At 41.8% G+C, this 27,605-nt stretch overlaps 1 protein-coding gene across 1 annotated transcript in view; it reads right to left on the bottom strand.

Moving 5' to 3' along the window:
- Positions 1 to 20,582, bottom strand: part of HDAC10 (histone deacetylase 10) — a 36,396-nt gene extending 15,814 nt beyond the window's left edge. The window contains exons 1-12 of the mRNA XM_018576720.1: positions 20,553 to 20,582; positions 18,433 to 18,499; positions 15,897 to 16,031; positions 13,884 to 13,980; positions 12,132 to 12,229; positions 11,491 to 11,595; positions 9,969 to 10,037; positions 8,983 to 9,109; positions 6,809 to 6,874; positions 5,489 to 5,548; positions 5,131 to 5,220; positions 2,884 to 2,990 (exon numbers count right to left, since the gene is read on the bottom strand). Of these exons, the coding sequence (XP_018432222.1) occupies positions 2,884 to 2,990; positions 5,131 to 5,220; positions 5,489 to 5,548; positions 6,809 to 6,874; positions 8,983 to 9,109; positions 9,969 to 10,037; positions 11,491 to 11,595; positions 12,132 to 12,229; positions 13,884 to 13,980; positions 15,897 to 16,031; positions 18,433 to 18,497 (1,019 nt within the window). The 5' untranslated portion in view covers positions 18,498 to 18,499; positions 20,553 to 20,582. The remainder of the gene's footprint in view (positions 1 to 2,883; positions 2,991 to 5,130; positions 5,221 to 5,488; positions 5,549 to 6,808; positions 6,875 to 8,982; positions 9,110 to 9,968; positions 10,038 to 11,490; positions 11,596 to 12,131; positions 12,230 to 13,883; positions 13,981 to 15,896; positions 16,032 to 18,432; positions 18,500 to 20,552) is intronic.
- Positions 20,583 to 27,605: the final 7,023 nt, after the last annotated feature.

Below are 27,605 nucleotides of genomic sequence, written 5' to 3'. Positions count from 1 at the left end.
TGCTTTTTTTTTTTTTTTTACAAAGTCAAACATGATGGGCATACTGTATGTGAAAAACGATATAATAATAGGTCATCATATAATAAACCATATAAGGTAAATGGAACAAGAGGCAGCTTATAGCCCTGGGCTCAGGCCTAAGAGTCCCTTCTTTAAATCTGGGCTTACCATTGCCTACCATTTTAACTAAACCCACCAATTAGTTAGAGGGGGTATGGGTTAAAGGGTGGTTGTATGGGATGGGGACGGGGGACCCAGAAATTAGCTTACATAGCATCAGGGAAAATTGCTGGAAATGTATTTCTTTTTTAAATAATTAAAATGAACATGACAGCATGGCTTGCCAAATGTATTTCTATTATGACAAAGCCCTGTGTCATTACTGTACCCAAATTCAGCGCTCCAGTTCCAGCAAAAAAAGACACACCAGCCCAAACAATGTCATCCTTAAACTTTTACTGAAATATCAAAAAATAGGATTTTGGTACTCACCGTAAAATCCTTTTCTCTCCGTTCATTGAAGGACACAGGGAACAGATCGGAGATCATGTACTGTAGGGTAATATCGCAACCTGCAGGAGAAGGACGCTAGGCACAAAACTAAAGACCAATTACAGCCTAGGGGCGGCCCCTGCCGGTGGCCAAACCCCCCACTTGCTGACAAGTCTCCAGTTTAGTAACAAGTAGTAAAGGAGTACACACCCACATAGAGGGGCGGGCCCTGTGTCCTTCAATGAACGGAGAGAAAAGGATTTTACGGTGAGTACCAAAATCCTATTTTCTCTCCCGTTCATTGAAGGACACAGGGAACAGATCGGAGATCATGTACTGTAGGGACATCACAGAGCAGTACCAAAAAAGAGGGGTGGGCCAACAGAAACAACAAACCCAACTTAAACAAAAAATTCCCCTCAAACGGCCGCCTGCTACACTTTGCGCCCCAAACCAGCATCCGCAGATGCCAAAACATCCACCTTATAAAACTTGGCAAAGGTGTGAACAGAAGACCAAGTTGCGGCCTTACAAACCTGAGAAACGGAGGCACCATGACGGAAAGCCCAAGATGCCCCAACAGCCCTTGTAGAATGGGCCGTAACAGAAAAAGGAGGCTCACGCCCCTTAATAGCATATGCCTGAGATACTGTGTCGCGAATCCATCGAGAGATGGTAGCCGACGAGGCAGCCCTGCCCTTCCGGGGGCCATCTGCAATGACAAACAGGGAATCCGATTCCCGAAACGCAGCCGTAGCACTCAGGTAAACCCGGATGGCGCGGACCACGTCCAGACAGTGCAGTGCCCTCTCCTTCCTGTGGACAGGCTTCGGACACAAGGAAGGCAGGACAATGTCCTCATTGAGATGGAAAGCCGAAACTACCTTCGGCAGGAAGGACGGTCGAGGCCGCAGAACCACCTTGTCCCGATGCAGGACCAGCAACGGGGACGAGCAAGAGAGGGCCGCCAATTCCGAGACCCTGCGGATCGAGGTGACTGCCACCAGAAAGGCCACTTTTTGAGATAGAGTCAGAATTGGAATGTCACGCAGAGGCTCAAAGGGAGATTCCTGCAACACTGAGAGTACCAGATTCAGATCCCATGGCGGCAACGGGGAGCGAACAGGGGGGACGATACGTGTAACCCCCTGCACAAAAGTGCGAACGAAAGCGTTGGAAGCTATCGGTCGTTGAAAAAGGACCGCCAAGGCCGAAATCTGGCCCTTGATCGTACTCAAGGCCAAACCCTGATCCACACCCCGCTGTAAAAAAGCGAGGATCCTGGCAACTGAAAACAAACGAGGCGGAAATCCTACCGACTCACACCAGGCAAAATAAGCCTTCCAAGTTCGATGGTAAATCCGTCGTGACACAGGCTTGCGAGCCCGCAACATCGTAGAGATAACCGCATCCGAGAGACCACGATCCCTCAACACCTGGCTCTCAACAGCCACGCCGTCAAAGCCAACGACGGTAAAGACGGATGGAACACCGGACCCTGAGATAGAAGATCTGGACGGAGCGGCAGGCGCCAGGGGACGTCCGCCACAAACCGAACCACATCTGCGTACCACGCCCTCCTCGGCCAATCCGGAGCCACGAGGATGACCGGGGCGCTTTTCACCGCGACCCTGCGAAGAAGACGCGGCAACAGATATAGTGGAGGGACGCGTAAATCAGACCGTAGCAATCCCACGGCGCCACCAGGGCGTCCACCGCATCCGCCCAAGGATCCTGGCCACGAACCGAGCCACCCGCCGATTGAGGCGAGACGCCAGGAGATCCACTTCCGGGAACCCCCAGCGAAGGCAGAGCTGGTGAAACACCTCCGGATGTAGCATCCATTCTCCCGGGTCCACTGACTGGCGACTGAGAAAAATCATCAACAGTGTAATTAGAAAAGCCGGTCCCATGTCAGCATGCTTCAGAAAGGGAACCTTGCTCTTTGGGGAAGCTGTGATCTTTTTAGAGGTCGGAAGCCCCCTTCTGAGTACAGTGCTTTCCAATCAGAAGGGAGCATGAGCTTTCCCAATTGCAGAGCTTTAGGTCTGATTTAGTAGGGAAAGTGTCCGATCTCTGCAAAGAGACCTCTGCTTCCCCACAGAACTCAAGGGTTCTTCTCTGAAGCTGCTGGCAGTCGACCAGCTTTTCTCAGGGCTGTCGCTGCTTTAGAAGAAAGCAAAGGACAGAAATTATACATTTAAAATTTAGGATCAAATAGTAACCATCAGTTGCAAGCTGAACAGGTTTAGAACTACACATTTTCAAAGGTAAATACAACACATTTAAATTATCAGTGGTACCGACTATATATCCCAGCAGAATTAGAATCCCATAAACTGTCCAACAGTGACAACATATTGGCGGAAATCCTTTTATATATAAATATACCTGAAACATGGAGCCATTTCTCCAGATAACCTCGGCAAAGGATCTCCAAGCAATGTTTTTACAGTCATGGAGACCGATTCTGCCAGGGATCTCAGATGATATCCACCCTGTAACCAGAATCCAGATAGATACTTTATTATATGTAAAATTCAACAAATTGAACTGTCATATTTCAAAAACAGCCTCGATGGACAGTACAAAGCACGGAAGCAAACTTAATTTGTTCATAAGTATACAATATTACAATAATTCATTATAACAACATTAATAATAATGATCTGTTGAGCAAAACAAAAATGATCATATTTCATTTGCACCCCTTATAACCTCAGCATTACACCAGAGTCAAGTCTTGACTGTAGTGAAGCAAAAAAGTTTAGCCATAGACCAATCCCCATACAGCACACTAAAGAGGTCATCACTCTGCAACCCCTCCTCTCAGCATGCTCCCATTGTTAGACTGACATCCTTTTAGAATGCCACAGAACCTGACTGTTCCCATGCAATTCATGTACTCTATTTTTTTGAAAGTAAAAGTCCTGCAGAAAAGCCGATACCACAAGGTGCCTGCCGTCTCCTTTACCGGCAAGAAAAGCCTCTTCTGTGCTCCCGTCTGTTTTACATTTTGTTTCTGGACCCTAACGTTTCCAGACTTATTGGCCAAGTCCTGCCAAGCACTATTCCACTATCCAATGAGACTGCCTCAGTGGCCAGTAGGAAAACTCTTATTGGACAGGGTGATAATAGTTCACGGAAAAGATAAAAAATTGTGCGCCTCTCTAGTGTAAAAAGCTTTATTAAGTGGAGATTAAAAGCCAGTGTAAACAAGCCTGTAGTAACAGAGGAACATCTGCGATGTGAAAGTGTCCAATGTCAGTCACAGCATGAACATGCAGCCTAGAGCAAACATCCTACTGCTGGCATGGCAAACAAGGTAACGCATTTCTGCAGCGACACCCCCTTCATCAGACCTGAAAATAGTTGTTGGAGCCTAGCCATGAAGTCAGACATCAGTAACAAAGTGAGACCCCGTTCACACCGGGGCAGTTCAGCAGCACAAATCCGCCGACATGAACGATCCCATACATTGCTATGGGGACCGTTCATGCGACCGTGTGGGTCTGCAGGATCCGAACCGCCCCCTGCCTGAACTGCTCCCTGCACTATTTTTGCAGCTCTGATCAGTGCGATTTCCATACAGCTTTCTATAGAACCCTGCTGATCAGTGCGGATTTGAGCGTTTTCAATTGCGTTTCAACACTGAAACGCAATAAAAAATTCCCCAAACCTCCCATTTGAGATCAGCACGGTAACTGCGCTGATCTGCAACCGCCCTGGTGTGAATAGGCTCTAAAACTAGTTTCAGTGAGGCACAAGGAAGAGGGTTTTCTGCCTAATAAAACGTTTATTGTAAGCATCCTGCGGCATCCACTCTTGAAGAGAATGTGTTATAACATAAGCTGCCACAGGTACCTGCAACAGTCCTCAAAAGCCCACCGTCATGGCTGAATCCTGGGTCATTCAGACAGGCAAAGCCTCCCCCAAACGTGTTGGAGCTTTGTCTCTCAGAATCACCTAGGATTTGGGAAGGGCAGAGGGTGAGGTTGGGAGAATGTTGCATGTAGATGCTTGCGCTTTATAGCAGCAACAGTTTCTTTTATTATAATGACAAATTCACATTAGGCTGGACTTTTACATTTTAAAATGGGTGGCAGATTTATTTTAATGGGTATGTAAACCCTAACAATGATCTTCATATTTGCTCCCTTTTGGTCCTTTTAAATATGCCATTGAACGTTTTTTGTTAAAACTGTTTAATAAGTTCCAAAAAAATACTTGTTGATCCTGCAGAAAGGGCCCCCAGGGCTCTCCTTTGTACACCGTTATCAGTCACATTGTTCTACATTATTTCTGAGAACTGCAGAATCATGTCCCTTTATGTTATGGACATTAGAAGGACGGGGTTTCGTAGTTCTATCTTGTTTCTTGTTTCTGTCTCTGATACAGAAGGAAGAATGGACTGGCAGAAATAACCAGTAAAAATAAAAGGTAGAAGCTGAAAACAAGAAAAGTAATGCAGCCACCAAATCTGGTAACAGGTAATATATTGGATTTTGTTTTGTGGTTTAGATACACTTTAGAGTTTAATCATAAATACATAATTTGGAGTATGTGGGCGTTTTAAAAACATAGGAAATCAAATCAGTAACTTAGTAATATTGACTATAAAGATAGATAGCCATTTACCTCAAGGACAACACACAGTTTACCATTGCCAACGTGCATCAGCAGATGAGTGAGGTGGGAAAAACACTCTGGGGTTGCGTGCATACATCCCTGCAAATACAGAAGTATACACCACCTTCATTCAGTAACGCAATGATAACTATCTCCACACGTATAAATATAAATAATATGCAATTAAATAATGGCAATTTGTCATATAGCAAAATACCTATGTGGTTGGGCTCTGACAAAGGCAGTCAAATACTGGATTAAGTGCTGCCTGCTTTCATCAGAGCCTTATCACTTGTTGTGTTCACGACAGAATCCCATTAAAAATATAGTTCTTCTAAAGCATCATTTTTGTCCACCAAATACATACCTCTGGGTCTCCGATCCCCGAATCATAGCCAGCTGATACCAAGACAAGGTCAGGATTAAACTGAAAACACAAACAATACAAGATTATTGATAATATTTTGCCGTACTGCACAGGATTTTCAAAGCTCCCTCCTCTTAAACTGTACATGAAAATGTAAATACTGTCCTTTAAAGAGGAACTCCAGGAATTAACAAAATTAGGCCTTGCAGTGGTGCTACCCCCGTACTGCAAGCTCGTATTGGTCTAGGGGCGAAAATAAAGAAAATATAAAGCATCTGAATCTCAGTCCTGTGGCAGTGAGCGCTCACCTCTTACCTCCTTCGCTCTGGTTGCGGTATATCCCTTGGCGTCCTTACATCTAAATGCAGGTGAATGCGACGCAGGATCTAGGATAAGTATCTTCTTTAATCCAGCCCCTAGACCAAAACGAGCAGTTAACCCTTGCAGTGATGAGGTAACCCCACTGGAAATACAGTATATCACAGAAATCACTGCGCTGGGAATGCGTGCCTAACTACCTGATTGGACCAGCCGCAACAATGTGTATAGGTGAACAAATGTAAAGCAAATATGTTGCGCTAGGTCTATGTGAACCAACTGCACACTAAAGTGTTAATAAACAAATCTGTGTGTAAAAATTACAACAATCCGTGTGAAAAAATTGATTTCTAATTCTGAAGGTTCCAGTGTTGATTTTTATTATTCTTATTATGTTTGTGTGTTGAACCTTCTAGTCATATGCAAACTTTGAAAAGGAAGGAGGGGCTCTGTGGTGGCCCTCCAATACTCAAAAAAAAACAAAAAAAAAACGTGCAAATAAATCAAAACTCTAAAATAATAACAGCAAAGAAACTGACATTTCCCTCCTTCCTTTTCAAAGTTTGTTCACAGCTTGAATTAATATCACGATTTAAATTTTAGTTTTCTGTGTTGTTTTACTACACCGCTGGCCAGAGGTTCACGTGTTTAAAATATACATGCTAAACCAATGAGGTTGATCACTGGCACTAATTCTGAAGGTTCCAGTGTTGATTTTTATTATTCTTATTATGTTTGTGTGTTGAACCTTCTAGTCATATGTAAATAATCCACTTGAATCAATTTTTTCACACGGATTGTTGTAATTTTTACACACAGATTTGTTTATTAACACTTTAGTGTGCAGTTGGTTCACATAGACCTAGCGCAACATATTTGCTTTACAACCCCACTGGAAAGGTTAATTTTGTTATTTCCTGGAGTTTTTCTGTAATTAAGATCAAGATGGAGTCCAATATGACTAGACCCTGGAAAATGAGTCATTAGCTTCATAAAACTTACCTCAAATGCTAAAGGAAGAAGCACATGGAAGAAGGCTGCAATATAATCACCATTACTCATGCCAGTCTGAAAAACAAAAATGTAACAATGTATATTTCAATGATACAGACTGTGCTAGAGAACAGATAGCTTGATATTTCAGCAGAACATCTTCACAGCTACAGTCAGATTCAAACTTGCCTTGAAAAGTATAATCTCGTTTACACATCAAAGTGAGAGAAAATTACATAGCAAAGGCTGCCAAAAGCAAGCCTAGCCACTGTACCTGTAAAAAAATGGGTGACATCTGGCTCTGCAGTGGATTAGGCAATTCTCAGATTAAGGAGCCGTGAATAGCTAGAATTGACCGATTTTAATTGCTCTTCAAGTGTATTGCCAAATGGGAAAAAACACAAAACTTTACATTTGCTACATGTTCCCATTCATATAGCATATATTAACCGCTTGAAGACCAGGTGTTTAGACCCCCTTCCTGGCCAGGCCATTTTTCAGTGTTTTCAGCGCTGCAGTACTTTGACTGACATTTACGCTGTACTGAAATGAGTTTTATACTATTTTTTGGGGACAGATAGAGCTTTCTTTTGGTGGTATTTAATCACCACTGCAGGTTTTATTTTTTACTATATTCAGGAGAAATTACTGGAAAAAAAAAAGTTTTTTTAACATTATGTTATAAAACAACTAATATTACCAACTTTTTTGGTAAAATATAAAAGTCGGGGTCACGCCGGGTAAATAGACACCAAACATGTCAAGCTTAAAAATTGCGCGCACTCGCAAAAAACTAGCATACCCAAAATTGGCCCTAGGCGACGCTTTAAAAGCTTTTACCGCTCATCAGTTTAGTGTTATCAGTGATTGATAGCCCTAGAACTATTGCTCTCATTCTGACGTTCGCGGCGATATGTAACATGTGTGGCGTTATGGGCGCAATCGTCATTTTCGCAGGTATGCGCACCTGACGCATGTTTACATGCGTGTATGTAGGGGTGGGGACTTTAAAAAAAAATTTTGTTTTTTTTAATTCTTTTTTGTGTAACTTTTAAAAAATTTGGGGGGAAACTTAAAATTGTTTTACTATTTTTTTTTCCACTTAACTTTATTGCGATCACAGAGGGGGGTGAGAAACCCCCTTATGTGATAGCAAAAGAGGTGACTCTTTATGGAGACATCAGGGGTCTCCAAGACCCCTAATGTCACCTAGGACCCCCCTGAAGAAGCTGATGAAGCAGAGATATGCTTCATCAGTTTCTCTCAAGCATCTGAAGCAGGAGAGTGACACGAGAATGCGGAAGTGATGTAATATACATCACTTCCGCATTCTGACAGCGGAGAGGGGACCGGAGGGAGCTCGTGTACCGAGCTCCCTCTGATCCCCTGTGACAGAGGCCGGGACCAGCTTGACAGCGGGAGGGAGGGGGGAGCCGCGGAGGGGGCGCACGTCTCGGGGGCCTCATACAAGCGATGCGCCCGCTCTGTAGCCGGCGGATCGCTTGTATATTAACGGGCATCGCTGCCTGTTTTCAAATAGCGGGGATTTCCCGCGTGCCGCGCCGGAGCGGGCGGATGTAACAGGACGTGTATACACGCCCAGTTACATCTAAGAAGCTCCCGGCCGGCCGTGTATACGCAACGGCTGGCCGGCAGGTAGTTTAAAAAAAAGTAAAAAATGCAGCTTACCTTTTTTCCATGTTTCTGCAAACTCCGGAACTGAAAAATCTTGCTTAGTTCTTACTCTTTAGGGGTTGGGGGAAGGTTTCTTTCAAATGAATAACCCTGTCTGTACTGCGCTGGCAGATTTCATTATCACAAAGGGATAAAGACTTGGAAGACATTGTAGGTTAATGAACTTTAAAAAAAAAACTGTCCATCAGTCAGTCCCTTATCAGCTCACAGGTATCTATTCTAACTACTAGAAGCTGCCTGTAGAGTCCTATGAATAATCCTGCACCTAAGAAACAGCTAGAAAAGGTAAGTATTTTTTTTAGGTATGCTGTGTGAATGGGTACCTAAAACAAACATATAGAGGAGGTTTCTCACATTGGACTGAACCTTTAAGACATGAATACTATTGTAGTAATTGCACAATCTGAACTTTAGTTTGTATTACATGTTGTTTTTAAGCAGATTTCTAGATTATGATAAGCAGTATAAAAGGACCCTGAACTTCATACCTGGTTCCATGGAAGATTTATATTGTAGCCTGTTCCTTTGCCTTTACCAATGAAATCGTAATCCGACTCGCGCAGATTTGGCCAGAATGATCCATGTTCATAGCGATGCCAGGAAAAGTAAAGGACACTATAGTACAGAGTATAATGGGTAAATGATGTATAGTCACAATAGGTCAATAAATCATCCCACACAGTGTGTTGTGCTCTGGATTCATATTATCAGTATGAACATAAACACTGAATAAAACACAACTTCTAGAATGCCCGGTGTGTACCAGCCAGCAAAGACTACCAAAAAGTCTGTTTGGGATGTCTGGTGACAAAATGTCATCTCAGCTGATGGACCTATCTATTCTTTCATGAAGGCAGCAGGACAGATAATTAAAGACTTTGAGCCCAACTTCAGCTTTTGGAAATATTTTTTGAATTGCCCTAAAACTGCTGAAATAAAAATGCCTTCTCCACAGTGCTTGTCCATCCATCTTCCAGCCCTAGGTCTCTTCTGGTCATTCAATCCACTTTCTTTAAGTCCAGGCTGTTATGGGCACAACCCATGGGGGTTCATCATCATTACAGTTTAAGCAGAGTATGAAGCTCACGCCATTATTATTATTATTATAAAGAATTTATATACCGCCAGCAGTTTGCGCTGGGCTTTATGTCAGGATTTTAGCACCATTTTCTGCAGCAATTAGAAAACACCCACCTCGGGAGTAAAGAAGAAACTGTAAGAAGAGGATCCTACTTGCGATGTAAATGACCAGAAGATGTCTGGAATTTACACATTCATTAGGAACATTTTAAAAATGTAGGGGTGAGAGGTGAAATAATGGAGTTGGATTTACACCTTTGGCATGCAATATTTATAAAGCTAATTGCCTGCTGCTTATAAGTATGGACAGCCCTTTTCTTCATAGTTCTGAGGCAATTAACACATTTTATCTTATGGTAGAAATTAGGATGACATACGAATACTTAGCATGCACCTTGGATCATCTTCAAAGATGTTCTGGATCCCTTGTCCATGGTGAATATCCCAGTCAACAATCAAAATTCTGTAACAAAATTGTATATTAAAATAATAATTACAAAGAAATGTGTTTTAGAAGTCGCATAACAGTATGCATAATTATAAATGGTTTTTGCAAAGTCACTTTGATACAACTATTACAGCTTGAATTACAGAAAGCAAAGGAACACCACTTTTTTATGATTGCAATCATTTTTTTTTTTACCGCAAACACGAACTAAATTCACCAATATATGAATGTTTTTCAGCATAAAAGGTGAGCAATCATATAGCTTTGGTACAAATTGTTCTTTAAGGCTTGCCCCCCACATCACGGAATGCAGCACACCTAGAGAAATACTTAAGTTCATCCTCTATCCAGCAATCTTCATTGTGTTGTTCTGCCCAGAGCAGTACAGCCTTGCTTCAGAAAACATCCACGCCGTAGGTGGACCCAGTAGAGATGCTCCAGGCAGGAGCCACACATCCAAAATCACTGGATCGAGGGTGAAGCTAACTATCAGGTGGGATGCACTTAGGTGGGGTGGTTGCATGCCTTAAAAGGACAACTTCTACAAAAGTTACAGTTGTCCTTTAAAGTAAAATCGGGACTCAATCTTAAACTATTAAAAGTACCCCTTTGTGATTTATTTTCACTTTGCTACTGAGGCCTGACTTTCCCTAACTTCATGGCTAAGCCCTACCAATTGCCACTCTATTACCCAAAAAGACTTGCCAGTAGAACCACTCTCTTGAACAATAAATAACACCCACCTTCCCTAATGACAGTGCTTTTACTGGTCAATGAAGTAGTCTCATTTGACAATCAAATGTCAGTTGGCAGTGCTTAGCCATGAAGTCAGGTCTCAATAACAACATGAAATAAAGTAAAGCATTGATGGAAATAAACGTGACCACTCTGAAAAAATCCACTACTGACTGATTGGGATTAAATGGGCTTGGTACCTAAAGAGATTACAACATGTCAAAATAAATACAAATGTTTAGTTAAAAAGAAAGAGAAAAAGGCCCTAATACAGATGAAAGATCCAAGGTTTTATGTGCTTTGTAGTGAGCTGCAAAAAAATAAAAGGTACTGGATATGACAAAAGCACAGTGTATTATATACATATCTTTTATTCATTTAAAAAAAAAAAGAAAGAAAAAAAAAAATAAGGGATAAAAGAAAACACTGGTCCTTCAACGTACTGTGCATACAATCTGTTGAAATCACTGCAGAGTTGTTTGCAACAAGATGCACCAGCAATGGCAAAAGTGGGAACAGTGTTGCAGCTTCAAATAATTCAAGAGTGACAAGATTATGAATTGATATGCAGGCATATCAACCTGCTGCGTTGTAGGTGGACAGTAACGTCTATAAGTGGCAGATTTATCATTTGTCACTTAAGGCATATACAGTATAGGTTTTATAAAGATTTACATCTCCTTTTATAATCAAATGTAGAAAAATAATAAGACACTGTACTTATAATAGTTACCTTTGAAGGTTGTATTTGGTTTTTGCATATTTAGCAGCTACTGCAACATTATTAAATACACAGAATCCATTACTCTCACTTGGTTGACTGTGATGTCCTGGAGGTCTGGAAAAACACATAACATTGCACTTCTTAAACTACAACATAAAAACAACCATAGAAAATAATAGTATATGTTACAAAAGACTATAAAATAAAGTAACCAACAAAAACACAATGGCTTGGATGTCTTGCTGTTTGGTATTTAAAGTAAACCTGCCATGAGAGAATTGTAGGGGCTGCCATTGTGGACCCCCTTCTGATAATGCTGCTTGCCAGACGGTTATGCTCACCCAGTGTCAAGCTCATATGCGCATACTCGTCACATAAAAAATACAGCTTTACAATGATTATTTACTAGTGCAGCATGTGCATTTTTTTCCAGGAGTTTGGCTTTACACTTAAAGGCTATAAAAGTAACCTGGAATATTTTATTCAGATCACTGATCATGGCAGACTTTGGCGGAGACTGAAAGAAGTGCTAAAACCAGCTTGTGGAAGGTGGATGAGAATATACCATAGCTGCATTCTGCAGTGACTTCTTAGCACCAAACCTCAAACTTTAGTATTAACCACAGACATTGCTTTCAAACATTTATTACCTAATAAGAGCCAATCCATTGCGTACATCGCCAGACATCACAGCATCAACAAGCTGCAATGTGCCACCAAGAGACAACTTAGCACAGCGGTACGAATTCTATAGAAAAAGGAGTCAGTGTTTCTTCACCAAAGTAATGCAATAAATTCCATCTTATGTATACAATTACTTTCAAGAACAATTATTAGACAACTGCTTCAGATTTACAGTGGTAAACATTAAAACAAACATCAAAGTCTTTAAACAGGAAGTATACTCAGATCAGGATTCCAAGCATGCACTATACAGAACAGATATAGGCACAGAGTTATCTTCTTGTCACTCTTACTTTGCTGCAAGGGACAGGAAGAACAAAACCTCTGTACAATGATCATTAATCTTTCCAAAGAAGCTGCTTGTCCATGCACACAGGTAAATGATAAAGTAGAGATACTAAAAGGGCAGAATATTTACACACCCTAACTTAATATTTTGCACTGAATTACAAGTTATTAGTGATTATTTAATTAGCAGGAATTTAGTATTTGTTTTATCTTATTAATTATAGATATTCATTTCATGTTCTTGCAAGATATAACAAAACCAGCTATTCTTTTTTTTAATTTAGCTTTTTATGCCTTATAATGCCATAGGGTGCTTTTGAAAACTGAACGGCGCCTTGGCATCTGATGTTTTTAGCAGGAGGGAAATACAATTCCTTTGAAAAAATGGGAATACAGTGTATTTCTAGGCATTGTGGGTGGGTGGCGCTCAGGGGTGTTCGTTGCTTTCTAGAAAACGTCTACCTAGGCAGCCGCCAATAAATTGGACAAGGTAAGGAAGTAGCATGCAAATAGTCGCTGCTTTGTGGCTGGATTTTAGCTTTAAGCTTAGGTTGACCAGAGCCTACCCCAGTCTGTTAATGTGCAGTGAAAGGAAAAGCAGCACAGTGATGAGTTCATCTCTCGGTCACTCTGTTTTCTCTACCTATCAGTATGCTTCTTGTCAGTAAATGAACTGATTGGCTCCTTGTACTGCTTCTTCCTCTCATATTCTAGTCTGTCTGATACCAGGTCAGATTCAGGTACTTTCAATGCTTGTTCTAATATATATATATATATATATATTTATCTTTTTAATATTAAATAAATACAGAGCTGCGTTCTTTGTGTCTTTTATATGTGCTCAGAGTTCAGCATTAACATGTTAATACAATTACAAAAGTAAGTGGCTGTAAGTGAAGTGAATGAAGTGGCTGCAAAGAGGCTACACAAAGCCAGCAGTGCAGAGATTGAACAGAGAATGAAAGACATGGTAATTGTTTATCATACATAGTTGTTTAGCAAACAAAATCTCAGATAGTTAGGGTTTACATCTTCTTTACATTTACAAGTGTTTCTACAGATTTTTAGTATACATTCCAGTATTAATTCGAGTTGTCTAACTTGACAAATATCCAATCAATTTACAGGACTGCACACCTACAAAAAACACATGAAGTAAAAACCATTAATGACATTTACAGCCCGGTATATAAAAGTACCCACACCAACATGGCAGCTAAGAATTTAGAATAGAAAATCAGCTTCGTGCTGTAAAATATTTCCTTACACCCACCCACACAATGCCATCATGTCAAATACATCATTTTTCTGGTAATCTCATGAGACTTGTACACATCTCTCCATGAATGTTACAAAATCTGTATGAATAATAAGTCATTTATGTAATAGTAATGTATAATTTATATTCTCAAATTAGACTGTGATCATACCGGATGAAAGAATGCAGCAATATACTTCTCTGAAGTCTTCCTGAGTTCTTCTACATCCATGGTCTGTGTGCTCTTCACTACCTCAAGGTATTCTGGGCTAAAATCAAATATAGAAATTTGCTGATAAGCCAGAAAAGTTCACTATCCATAATAATTGTAACTAGAGGCGCACCGAAATGAAAATTACGAAACCTAAAACGAAAAAAAAAATGTTTTTTATATTTTATTTTTTTATTGAATATTTTACTTTTAGGGGCTTTGGGAAAATATTAAGGGTCTAAACAGACCCCTGATATTTCCCTTTTAAAATAGAAAAAGAGATTGAGAACACAGAGTCCTCAATCTCTTTTCTGCAGCCCCAGTTATAAATGAACAGAAATCCTCTATACTGAGTGTACCTGTTCATTCATAACTTGAGAACGGAGTGTGTTTACTATATCCACAATCATGAATGAACAGGTGATGTAGATCACTTCCCATTCATTCATAATTGAGGATATAGTAACCATACTCTGTCCTCAATTATCTACAAACAGTCAGCGATCACTGAGTGTTTGTACCGCTCTCCATCCTGACATGCTGTCACAGGAGGCCGAGCGAGCGGAGCAGAGCCTGCGGTGACAGCGCTGGCTGTCTCTGCCCACACACCGCTCTCCTCTGATCTGTGACAGGAGGCTGAGCGGTGCGGGGAGGAGAGACGCCAGCCACTCACAGCGCTCTCCTCCTGCAGTGCTCAGCCTCCTGTCACAGTTTCTCTCCTACCCGCTAGGACGCAGTGCGGCGCCCAGAGGGGAGGAGAGAAAGAACGGATGCACGGCTGTATCGGCCCGAAAATGGCACTTTCGGCATTATGTCAAAAGTGCCATTTTCGGACGATATGTTTAGGTGGCCGATATATCGGTGCATCCCTAATGTTAAAGGAGAACTATGAGGTGAGTGCTTTTCACTCACCTCATAGTTCTAGCCGACCTGTGACAATGAGACTGTCACAGGTCGGCTCAGTAGATCGGGAGGTGACCAAACACATACCGGAGTTCTTACTATGGGGAAAAGCCTTAACCCCATAGTTCTCCTTTAACAAAATTACAGCATGCACAAATGCAGGAATGTGTACGCAAGTCACAATCTGAAATAGTGGATAACGTATACCCATCTGTGTTTTTTTTCTGCTGGCTTCTATGTTACTATAGGATGCATGAGCGGACAGGGACCATGACCCCCAGTGGAGAACAAGCAAGTATTCAGCTTCTTCTATTACAACGCACAGCTGCCTGTATTATTTTAGAGAAGTAATAGAGCTGATTTAAAAGTAAAACTTTAATGGTTTGGGCTCCTTTTTTGGGGTCAAATTTTATATATATTTTTATATTACCATTTTATTTTACAAATAACAACTTATGATGATTCAAAGAGTATTATGGGGTTTCTAGAGAGCACATCAGAAACTATTTGCCTTGCCCAGTTTGTGTCTCTCTCTGAATGAACTTTCTAGGAGCACTCTAAAAAGGCAGGTGCTGACTCATTTAGTTGTGAAAATTTGAGCTTGAGCTATTTAAACAGTCTTTTCTAGCAAAACAGATAATAGCGGCTGGGAAAGCTGAGAGCTCCACCAGCTAAAAATGTTAAATATAAAATATGCCATATTTCATATTCTTAATACCATTTAATGTTTTTTTTCACTTTCAAGAAACAAAAATATATCTATAGATAGATATAAATATATATAAAAAGCACTATATGTCTTTAATTATAGAATTGTCTCACTGACTAATCTACATCGGTCTAATTAAGATACACGGAGGTTCTGACAATACCAGTTACAAAATGTTTTGTCCCCCTTCTGCAGGGTGGCTAGTCCTCCCGTGTGCTCTCTTTTCCACAATCTTCTTTTATATCTACTTTTTGTGGTACAGAAAATTACACAGTAATATCTAACAGGAGTCCATCATTTACATCCAGAGGGATCATAAGTAGTGACATGCAAACACATAGAATCTTTATCCACGGATGCACCTGTGAATTATTGTTATCTCTTCCTCTGTAGCCTCCCTGACTGGTAACTGTAGACATCTCTCTACAAGTCCATAATGCTGTAGACTCTTGTAAGATATGGATATTCTTTCTGGGTTCTCAATAGCACACTCTGCACTGGAAACAAATGAAAGAGATTACAGTACATTCTAACACATCAACAACCTTATAATAAGTTGCACGCTGCCGATTGTTGAGGTTCCTGTACTCCAAACAGTGCTGATGGAATAATATATGCATACTCAATCTAGAAGATCAGAGAGTTAGTGGTGTGCAATTATTTCTTGTTCTGGTATTCTGTGGTAGGGAGGAACGAAGCCGTCTTGTACACATAATGTGACTAAAGCTGCCTGAAGCAAAGCAATAGAGAACAGCTTTGGTCAGCGGAGGTTTAAGGTATTAGGAATTATATTTAAATTAAATCTTAAACATACATTTAAGTCCCTTAACTATTAACAATACTTGACCTTATTTGTGTATCACTCGGCTGTAAATCCTTAAATCATATCTGAATTCATGCTGACGCTGTCCTTCCTTCTGGAGGGTGGCTACTTTTTTTTTACCCATGGTCCCTGTGTGTGTCGTAAAGTAGTCACCTTTCCAAGCTCACTCCTGTGATCGACTACAAACTCATGTTTAGTTTACTAATTAGTATTAGGATTGTAATCCATGACGGGACCAAAAAACAAACGTGAGGGCGCAAGGCTAGAGGGACTATGAAGCTGATTGAAACAAAGTGAGGGAAGCAAGAGGAGATGGATCACTAACATTTAAGTGGGTCTCGGAACCGGATGGATGTGGAACAGTGAAGGAAATCGTGGAGTCCAGCGTAGTGCAATCAGTGAAGGTTGGTGTGTTGCCTTGGGTAGCTCATCACAGGAAAATGAGAAGAGAGGGGTGGACAGGGGTGCAGGTGATGGCACACAGTGTCCCCGTGTCCCCGCTGAAGCAATGTGAAGTGCCAGTGATGTGAGGACTGACGTCAGGCTGGGCTGCAGCTGCGGGTGGAGGAACTCGGGCTGTGAGATGGACGTGTCTGGGCCACTCATGCTCACTAATGAGCTTGACAAAGAGGTAACATCCTCGAAACGCGTTGCTCCCGAGCTTTCACCCACTACCTTACCAACCTGATCCTTCCTCACCTTACCACCATCCCGCCCGATTCTCCATCCTGCATCATCACCATGGCACGTACACTGGCCCAGACACGTCCATCTCACAGCCCGAGTTCCTCCACCCGCAGCTGCAGCCCAGCCTGACGTCAGTCCTCACATCACTGGCACTTCACATTGCTTCAGCGGGGACACGGACACACTGTTTGTGCCATCACCTGCACCCCTGTCCACCCCTCTCTTCTCATTTTCCTGTGATGAGCTACCCAAGGCAACACACCAACCTTCACTGATTGCACTACGCTGGACTCCACGATTTCCTTCACTGTTCCACATTCATCCTGTTCCGAGACCCACTTAAATGTAAGTGATCAATCTCCTCTTGCTTCCCTCACTTTGTTTCAATCAGCTTCATAGTCCCTCTAGCCTTGCGCCCTCACGTTTGTTTTTTGGTTCCACAAGTGCAGGCACTCCTCCTGTCTCCTAGGGCTGCAGGCGAGGTAGAGCTACAGCACCCTATTCCCTTGGCCCAATCAGAGAGCGCTGTTCGTATTATTTGTATGTGCTTGTCGTAATCCATGACGGGAGTGAGCTTGGAGCGGTGACTACTTTACAACACACACAGGGACAATGGGGAACAAAAGTAGCCATCTTCCAGAAGGAAGGACAGTGCCAGCACCAATTCAGAGATGATTTGAGGATCTACAGCCGAGTGATGCACAAGTAAGTTACATTTCTGTTATAATTTAAGGTACTTGAATACATTTTTACTATTTAACTCCTGAGGGGGGTAGATATACACACATTGCTGGCACAGTACAGCGGTCATTTTCATGCAGCTATGAAGAGGAAAGCTAACAAAAAATCTAAGTTTCTGTGTTCATATACATTAAATGCATATGCCTGCTTCATGTACACTTGGTATACATTACTAGCATGTTTTAAAAAAATACCTCTGCAAGGGTGAAAATGGGCTTTAACTAATAGAATGCACTCCTCCAGCACTGTCTTTTCTGCCACTTCTTTCAGGTCCCACCTTACTCTTCTTCGGCCACTGATGATGCAACTCCTGTGAACACGCACAGGAGTTACATCATCCCCGGCTCCATTTTTGCCAATTTACAGATGCTGGGAATGAGCAAGGCGTTTACACTGCACCTGTGTACATACAAATAAAAAATGCTAAAAGATAAAAGGGAGATTTTTTGGCACAAGAGATTTTGTCTCTACCATCTAGCTATTTTTTTTTTTGCTCTCACGTGTTTAGTTCTGTTTTAACAAAATGATTAGGCAGCACTTGCTTATGCAGTTATCTATACTTACACTTTACATTATAAATCTTATTTTTACGATGTTTTTAAAGTTTTACATCCTATTCATAGCTGTTGTATGATTATTTTACTTACTTGTCCCAAAGCAGCTTATAGCTTGTCATTTCTTCATCATAAACCAAAGCTGTGGAAGAAGCCATTGCTGGAAAATGCAAAATGCATGTCAGAGTCAAAAAAATTAATCCTGCACAGGTATACAAATATATCTATAGATATATCTAACTATCTCTCTCTCTCTCTCTCTCTCTATATATATATATTATCTAATGCTGTAATATAACGCATAATGATCCTTGAATGTCAGGGATAAACAACTATTTTTCTTACAAATTTTTTTCAGTTTGGCTCTGGCTCTCAACTCTGCCAGATGAACTGTGGGTAATTCTAAAGAGTCCCTGTCCCCAAAGGTTTTGTTTAATTTGATGCTTTATTACTGTCATCTGCTATTGCCCTCAAGACTCCTCTTTTCACGTGGGGCAAAGCTCTTTGGAAACACTGCTGGGTGCCACCATCTTGTTTATGACATCATAGAAGCCCAGCAGACTGTGGACCTCAACCCCTCTGAAGCTGAAGAGAAAGGCTCAAAAATGTGCTCCAATGCCTGAAAGTGTCAAATGCAATGTCAACATGCAGTGTGCACCCCCCATCTATGCTAAGCTTTGCTTTTAGGCCAGTGCTTCTTTTTTGATACGCAACCAGTGGACTACTCCTCTGTAGGTAGCCAAACACTGCTTTGTTTATACTGTTTTTCAGTCACCCGTCAAGTGTAAGCAAAGAACCGTGTGGCTGCTTATAGAGAAGGAGCAGGCGGCTGCTCAGTGACAAGTTGTAGTCGGCTGCATTTACAAAAAAAACAGTACTGGTCTGAAAGCAGAACTTAGCACAAATCAGAGATGCAGGTTTCCCATTTTAGCGCCACAACTGACACCGACACAGAGTAACAGCAGCCAATGTCACCCTGTAATTAAAGTGACACTAAACTCAGGAGTTAAATCTTAAAAATAGATTCAAGTACCATAACTATTAACATAAATGTATCTTATTTGTGTATCACTCGGCTGTAGATTCTCAAATCATCTCTGAATTCATGCGGACACTGTCCTTCCTTCTGGAGGGTGGCTACTTTTATTCCCTATGTTCCCTGTGTTGTGTTGTAAAGTAGCCACCACTCCAAGCTCACTCCTGTGATAAAAAACAAACGTGAGATTGAAGTCTAAGTTGTATTGAGATTGTAGTCCATCATGAAAGTGAGCTTGGAGCAGTGACTACTTTATAACACACAGGGACCATGGGGAACAAAGGTAGCCACCCTCCAGAAGGAAGGACAGTGTCGGCACCAATTCAGAGATGATTTGAGGATCTATAGCTGAGTGATACACAAATAAAGATACATTGATGTTAAGGAACCTAAATGCATTTTACGATTTAATTCCCGAGTTTCCTGTCACTTTAACTAAAATAGATACAGTAGCTGCATGTGAACGGGAACACCTGGGATTCCTGCCATAAGAATATGTAAGTTCTTGCCGCAGGGATCCCAGAACACATGTGAATGAAGCCTAAATACCCAGATAGCAAGGATAACTTGTCACAAACTTGTGGCAGGGTAAATTGTAATTCTTGTTAACTTGCTGCACACATTCCTGGCAAGTTGTAGACTTGCAGAACACTTGCAGCACAAGTTCTAGTTGACAGTTTTTGAATTTGTAGCAAATTTGCTTGGCAAGTCTACAGCAAGAGCCCTGCAGGTCTTAGCAAGAGCTCTGCAAGTGTACAGCACTTTTGCAAAGCACGTTGGTCTGGAGACTTGCAATGCAGACTTGCTGTAATTCTGCAACAAAATTGTGAAGCTTGGCAAGTCTAGCTATAGTTTAGCAAATCGTTTTCAAACTTGCAGCTCAATTGTTTGCTATCTGGGTATGGCTGTAACCTGAAACATGGCCACAAAGGTGGACCACTCTTTTAAAGTCATATAAATCACTTCCAGGTTTCTATTGCCAGGATTTCTCCCATTCTGAATATATTGATGCTTGCCCTACCATGTGTCCAACTGATATATAAGCAGAAGTTATCTTTACCCCTTCCCAGAACCCCTCTCTCCTCTCCCTGTTTCTAAACATCCCATAACATAATGCATTTCCTGCTCTCTAACACTGCGCATCAAGCAAGGGGCTTAGCCATGCAGAAACTCCCACCTGCAATTAGTCAAAGGGCTGTGCTAGCCGCCGTGCCACCTACAGCTCTTCCGGAAATCCAGAGTAGGCAGTGTGCCGCCCGGGTACAAGTGACACCCTAAGCACTCTCCATCAATGTGATTGGCTGAGAACCCACAGCGCCCCTCCCTTGCCTCATAAGAACGAGGAGGGGGAGTCACGGCTCACAAGCTGGCTGTGTGTTTGTAGTGTTCTGTGTGCCAGCTTGGTGTGTGTTGCTCTGGCATAGAAGCTTCAGGTAGCACTGGTAATGGGGGCGACACCTGTATGTTATATTCCCTGTTTGTTCTAATGCCTGGTTATTGCTATTGAACACGGTGCGGGGTAAATAAAGAGGAAAGCTGCTTCCATGCAAGACACTTCGCGCCCACAAGAAACGTGCTTGAGTGTCTGAGCCTGCGGCCATTTTCCCGAAGACCGACAACAATCGTCATGCACCGAACGCTCACTGTATGGGTTTTACTTTACCATAAGCTAGGAGCTGGCGAGTGGCACATGTCAAATTGCTTCGTAAATAACAGAACAGGAACATCTGACGCGTTGGTGTGTTGTATACAGCGCCCTCTGCTGGTACATACATTCTAACAGCCAAGGCTCAGCATCCACGGTGGTCAGTCAAGCCATTATTAGCGCCCTCTGCAGGTACAATGCAGAATGTGCACTCTCACAGGGCTCAGTAGCCAAAGGCACACAGCTTCCACGGTGGGTGCACTAGGCCCTTTCACTGGTACCCAGAAGATCAACAGTCACATATACAAAATGATTCATTATTTCTCATCTCCTAGATATTCATCCACATCCAGCAAAGCTGGATGTACATTCATTCCGTGTGAATGATCCAGCCTGCTGAGAATGGGGTGCAATCGAATGCTCTTGTGGCTATTTTCTCTTCTGGTCGAATGTCCTTAACCACTTGATGTCCGGGGCATTTTCTTACTATTTGCACATACATGATAAAATATACATTTTTGACTAGAAAACAGCTTCAAACCCCCAAACAATTATATATTTTCTGAAAGCAGAGGCCCTGTAGAATAAAAAAAATGCTAGTTGCAGTTTTTTTGTCACACAGTATTTGCGCGTATATGTTTATCAAACCGGTATTTTTAGCATAACATAAACTAAATCAAAATGTAGTGCACAGAAACATAATATAATACCCAATTTTTTGGTAAAATATGAAAGACGGGATCACGCCCGGTAAATAGATACCAAACATGTCAAGCCTTTAAATTGCGTTTGCCTGTGAAGCCGCAAAAAACTTTAATACCCCAAATTTCCCATAGGGAACACTTTAAACGCTTTTACCGCTCAAAAACTCAAAACATCAAACAGTATTCACAGCTTCCATTAACAGTTTTGTATAATAGGTTCCCTCTAGCAGCAAGGAAATCCCATAAAGGAGCGGTCTGAATTAATAATTAGTAACAACTAAATATTGTCAATATAATTTTAATTGAATTAGAAAAAGTATAAACATATAAATAACAAACATTTAAAACATAAAAATAATAGAGATTTCCCTGCAACGGCTTCATATGAATTAATAAATATGGTGGCAAAATGAATTATAGTTACCCCTCACGGGTGGCAGGCGGCCGGTAGTGGATAGGTCGGATACTGAAAAGTATCGAATATTGTTGTATCCTTGATTTAATTTAAGTAGCTTTCACTCCAGATGATGTGTCACTTGTAATGCTCCAGATGGATCCCAAAATGGTAAGGAAAATCTGCCAGCACAGTACAATCAGGATTCATTATGGTAAACATAACTCCCCAGCCTCCTCCTTAGCCCTCATTCACACTGTAATCAGCCGGCACATACAGCTCCGTGCTGCATGCAGAGCCGTATCGGGCAGCTCCCGGGAAGGACAGGTGCTGCATGGGATTAGTACGCAGCCCCCGTCCTTCTCCATGGGACTTTGCAGCTCTACGCCCCCCTGCTCACCCGCCCGTGCACGCAGCAGAGCTGTACATGCCGTCCGATTACAGTGTGAATGAGGCCTAAAAGAGGAACTTTACCCACCAATTTAATGTCTCCCAAAACAGTTATTTTTAAGGCATGCCAATTGTCAAGTGTACTGGGCACAAGACTGGTACCTGCAGCCTCCTGCCCCTACTGCTTTGGCGATAGGAGGCCCACTGATATCCACATGTCCAATGCAGGGCCCATTGCCCCGCTTAATACATGAGAGCATTTGTAAACTAGATGTGCACACTGTGTGTCCTATCAAAAGGCTTAAGATCTCAATGCTTGGGTGACACCTTGTATGTTAATATACACGTGAGGCCTTTACAAATTGCTGGCAGGTATGCTTTTATTGCATATGTCTTTTCTGCAATGAAAGCTCCTCTTCTACCTGCCAGCAATGTTCTTGGAATTGTACATTGAGCCACGCACAGCTCAGTGTACAATCCCAGCATGCCCTGGGTGCTAGAATTAAGCATCTCCCATGTGCATTTGCAGGGGTTACATCCATCTAATCACAATTGATAGAGGTCCCAAACCGAGAAGTAGACCAGGCGATGATGCCATCTGTGGTGATGGAGAGACAAGGTAAATCATGACTGTCACATGGCTGGAGGAGAGTGCTTTCACAGGTAAGGCTGCCATAAGATGCAAATATTTTGGAATATTATAACTAAAGCTTCAAGTCAAGTCATGTATTTAGATTTCTTTCAAAAGCAATCTCCATAGAAATTCCTGTCCTCTACCAGCATGTTGTAGATAAGAACCCTTACTCTCTGTGTGGAAGCAGTGGTCTCTCTGCTGAGGTTCCATCTCCACCCTGCTAAGTCAGAGCTAGAGTTTTTCCTGATTGCAAAGCTGCCTTAGAAGGGGGTGTGCTGGACCTCTATAGAGAGAACACTGCTTCAACACTGAGAACAAGGGTCCTTCTATGCAGCGTGCTAATGCATTTCTATTCATACTGTGGTTGTTTTCTAATACAAAACATTCCCAATGTTGCGTTACTATCCATCCAGTTTAAAATGCACATATCCCTGCAGTGAAGCCAGCCTGGAGACCTGGATTACTGAAGTAAAGAAAAACAAGTCTTGTCCCAACCCAGCCTGTGATTGAACAGTGAAGTAGAAACTGCATCTGATAAGCTCATCTATATGCCACGCTGCCCTCTCCTCCTATCAGCATGTACCTTGTCAGCATATGAGCACTGCAGTACCATTTATTTGCTCTTTGTTTTGCTTCTTTATCTCCCAGTCTGCTCTACATGAGGTAGCAAGTCATATTCGGGTACTTTTAAAAAATACACTTAGACTGCTGTCACAGCAGCTGCACTACAATGCACAGCCGCTCTTTGTGTGAGAACTTTATTGAAATGTCATGAGTGATATTTCATTAAGTTCTGTGAGAAGAACACAGTGCGATGCTGTTGTACCACGTCACAGCCCACAGCAGCTGAAAAAGGTACTACATGTAGGACTTTTTTTTTCAGCAGTGTGAACTGAGCCCATCTGTGAGAAGGCAAATTGCTGTGTCTTGCATTGGGACTGCCCTGGAAAAAACAGCCAGTGCAGCCCCAACCCATTTGGTATTAATCCAGGACTAATCATTGTTAATGAGCATATATTTGCATGAAGTGATGATTTTAATCTACCCGGAGCTCAGCTTTATCTGAAATTGCAATGTTGGGTGAAAAAAAACCCCAGTAATACTTTGTAAATGAACCTTCTCTTACTCTGAACTCCTGTTACAGTAATCATATAAATTCCACAACTTGTAGAACCTTCTCATTGCCACTAGGGGGAGCTATTGTTTCTTGCATAGCACTTTAGCAAGTTTGTATATGTGGATTTCATCTACACTTCTACTGTGACTTGCTGGAAATAATATTCATGATGAGAAAAATGTCACCATTTGAAATAATCAGGGATAGGTACCGGTCACAACTGTTACATTTGGTGGACTGATCTATTGCAAACCTCTCTCCCAGCACAGTGCTTCAGATTATGATGGTGAGAAACGTCAGTAGTTACCATTTTCATTACCATTGCTGGAACTTCTGTTTTGAAATGACTTGAATGACTATACAGCACATTGATGAGCTGCGTGATACGTTTGGTGTATTCCATAGCTCTCATCCTTTTAAAAATAAAACCTATTTTGAAAAGCCTTTTCACATCTGAAATTGAGATTAGCCCCCAAAATAGAGACTTTGGTAAGCGATAACGTTGTTTTCGTTACATATACAGACCATTTTCCTTTGCACTTAAAAGGAAACTATAACAGTTTTGGTTTTATTGTTACTTGAAAGCTTAGGCACTTGTGTATGGAGCTGGATCGCAAATGTTCAGGCGTGGTCATCCTCAGGTAACCGCAGCATGTGCAATAACATGCGAACGGCCTGCGAACAGCTGCAGGTGGTGGTAGCTGTTATTGTATTGTACAGTGCCTCCCACCAGCAGATGATTGCAACTGTGAATAAGGCCCAAATGTTTTTACCCCCCTACGTTTTCATTATTTATGTACAGTCATTTTAGTTACAATGAATCCATAAATACAAGGTACTTCCATGACACTCATCAAAGCTTGGCGGGCTTACTAATAAAGTCTTGATCTGATTATCTGAGGTATTCAGCTGTATACAGTATCGGCTCTCTGATCCACTGGAAACGCTTGAAGTAATATTCGGACACCTGTTAAGGTGCATGTTTGGATAGAGTAGGGAAGGGTTAAAACCCTTTTAAAAAAAGTTTGCTGTCTTTGTAGCATTGAGGACATTTCCCTTCATTTCCCGGCACAGAAATGCAACAGAAAGTTAGGGGAAATCTCGTAAATGAAGGGGAAATTCTCTCTTAAGGTGCCCATACACCTTACGATTATCGGACGAAACTTTTCGTCCGATGATCGAATAGTCGTACGATTTTCGTACGGCAGCCCCATCCTGCCCCGATGATCGCAAGATTAATTTAGCCGTAATTAACGCAAAGCACCTGGACGAAATGCGGTAATTGATTTGCCGTATTTTCGTTAGCGCAAGCGCAGTGTAGACCGTACGACTTTTGACGGACGGAAACGCCAGCAACCTTACGACAATCGTACGATCTAGCAAAGTTTTCAAACATGCTTGACCGTCAAAAGTCGTACGATTGTACAGTAATGTCGGTCGGACACTGCAATGCACACGTACGATTATCGGACGAAAAGTCGATCGCATACGAAAATCGTCCGATAATCGTAAGGTGTATGGGCACCTTAAAGCTGGCCACACACCGCTCAATTTTCTCAGCTGAAATTCAAGCTGTGTGTGGCCCTGCCAGCACCACCAGGCTCAACAAAAGCCAAGCATTTAGTGAACTTTTGTGGAAGGAGCCGGGTAAAAAATGGTTGGCCAATAAGCGGTAGTCACTGTTTGAGTACTCTGACAGCAGCTGCCACCGGCTGCCAGGATACAATAGCCCTGTGGGGGAGATTCCTTCACCCATGCTGTTTAGCATGGATGGAAACATCTGTTAGCTTTAAGCCCTGTTCACACCCAGTGATGTGTGCGCTTTTTGTACGCTTTTTTTTTCATTCGATGGGTTGCCACACGTGTATCAGTCACAGAAAAGTAGCTCATGCAGAATTTGCAGCTGTGAGCGCTCCGTGTTTTTTCTTGCCGTGCGTTTGTGCGCCAGTAAAAACGCTTGTTTTACCAGCCGCATTTAGGTGCCAATACAACTAATGGCACAGCAAGGGCGCTGCACGTTTTTATTCAAATACGTTTTATTGATTTTCACATCATAAAAAAACAACAGTACACGTTCGAAAACATCACAGAAACGTACTATACACGTATTGTAGTACCAACCTTGCGTGAGGTCTACATGGATTAATACATCATGTATAGGCTCGAACATATAAGCAACAACACATATAGCAATGGAAAACCAACCAGCAGAATTACTTTTAACGCCATCAACAATGATAAGTCTCAACACGTGGTTCATTATATATGGCCAGTGGAGAGGAAGGGTCTCGTGAAGTTCAACAGCAAGATTGGCACTAGGGTCATCACTTCACATCGTTAAAGGGGTACCGTGCATTCCCAGTGTTTAATGAATCTAAACAAAATTATGAAAGCACAATTTGTTTTGGAGTTCTTAATGAATATTTGCAAAACATTTGACTCATTAGATTCTGGTTATATTTAAAAAGTGTTCAGATAAATGAGTGTTAGTCCATGCATGTTACTCCCTAAAGCAGGGGTGGGCAACTCCGTCCCTCCTGCTGTTGTGGAAGTACAAATCCCATGAGGCATTGCAAGACTCTGACAGCCACAGACATGACTCCCAGAGGCATGAGGGATTATAGAATTTGTAGATAAAGCACAGCTGGGGGGCCGGAGTGGCCCATTCCTATCCTAAAGGTATAAAGATAAGACACATCTTTGCCCACCATACATTTTCTATTGTATTGTCTGCATTATGTCTGCAGCAACCTTTTTTGCAAATTTGCAGTTTTGCAACTGCGTGTTTAAGAGCGGGAGCCTGGCATTTGGGGGTTAAATACAAACTTTTCACAACAGTTCTGATAATGTCAATATTCACATAATACATCTTGACCCATATTCAAAGGAATATAATTCAGGTGAATGTCACTATATTTTCTTTTGCTGGCGCAAAGCTAGATTGATCATCTTCTTTAACGAGAGTTACTATAGTTACGGGTCTTTTTCACACTGTGTGACACAGTATGTCTATTTTTATATGACTTGATTTTTCTACCTTCCAATTGATTTCAATCTACCATTTAACATATGTTTATAGATTGAAACGGATACAACATTATTTATTCATGTTTGTTAATGCGCCATGCTCAATCTATGGCACTTCAAATATGGATCCGCTGTTCCTGATCTGAATCAGTTCATGCCTTCTTCTTTTTCTAATCACTGATGGAAGTCCCTGCAAGACAAAATGACTGAACAATTATGCATGATCTGGTAGCACAAATTAGCAAACACTGCAGGGGAGCGTAAATGGAGTTTGGTAAGCAGAGTCAACCCCTGGCTTGCTTTATTTCTTGGTGAGCTT

This window comes from Nanorana parkeri, unplaced genomic scaffold (genome assembly GCF_000935625.1).
Source record: "Nanorana parkeri isolate BGI_ZX_2015 unplaced genomic scaffold, ASM93562v1 scaffold75, whole genome shotgun sequence".
NCBI classification, from domain to species: Eukaryota; Metazoa; Chordata; class Amphibia; order Anura; family Dicroglossidae; genus Nanorana; species Nanorana parkeri.
Note: the sequence above shows the minus strand (reverse complement) of the source record. Positions and strands in the feature narration are given on the sequence as shown.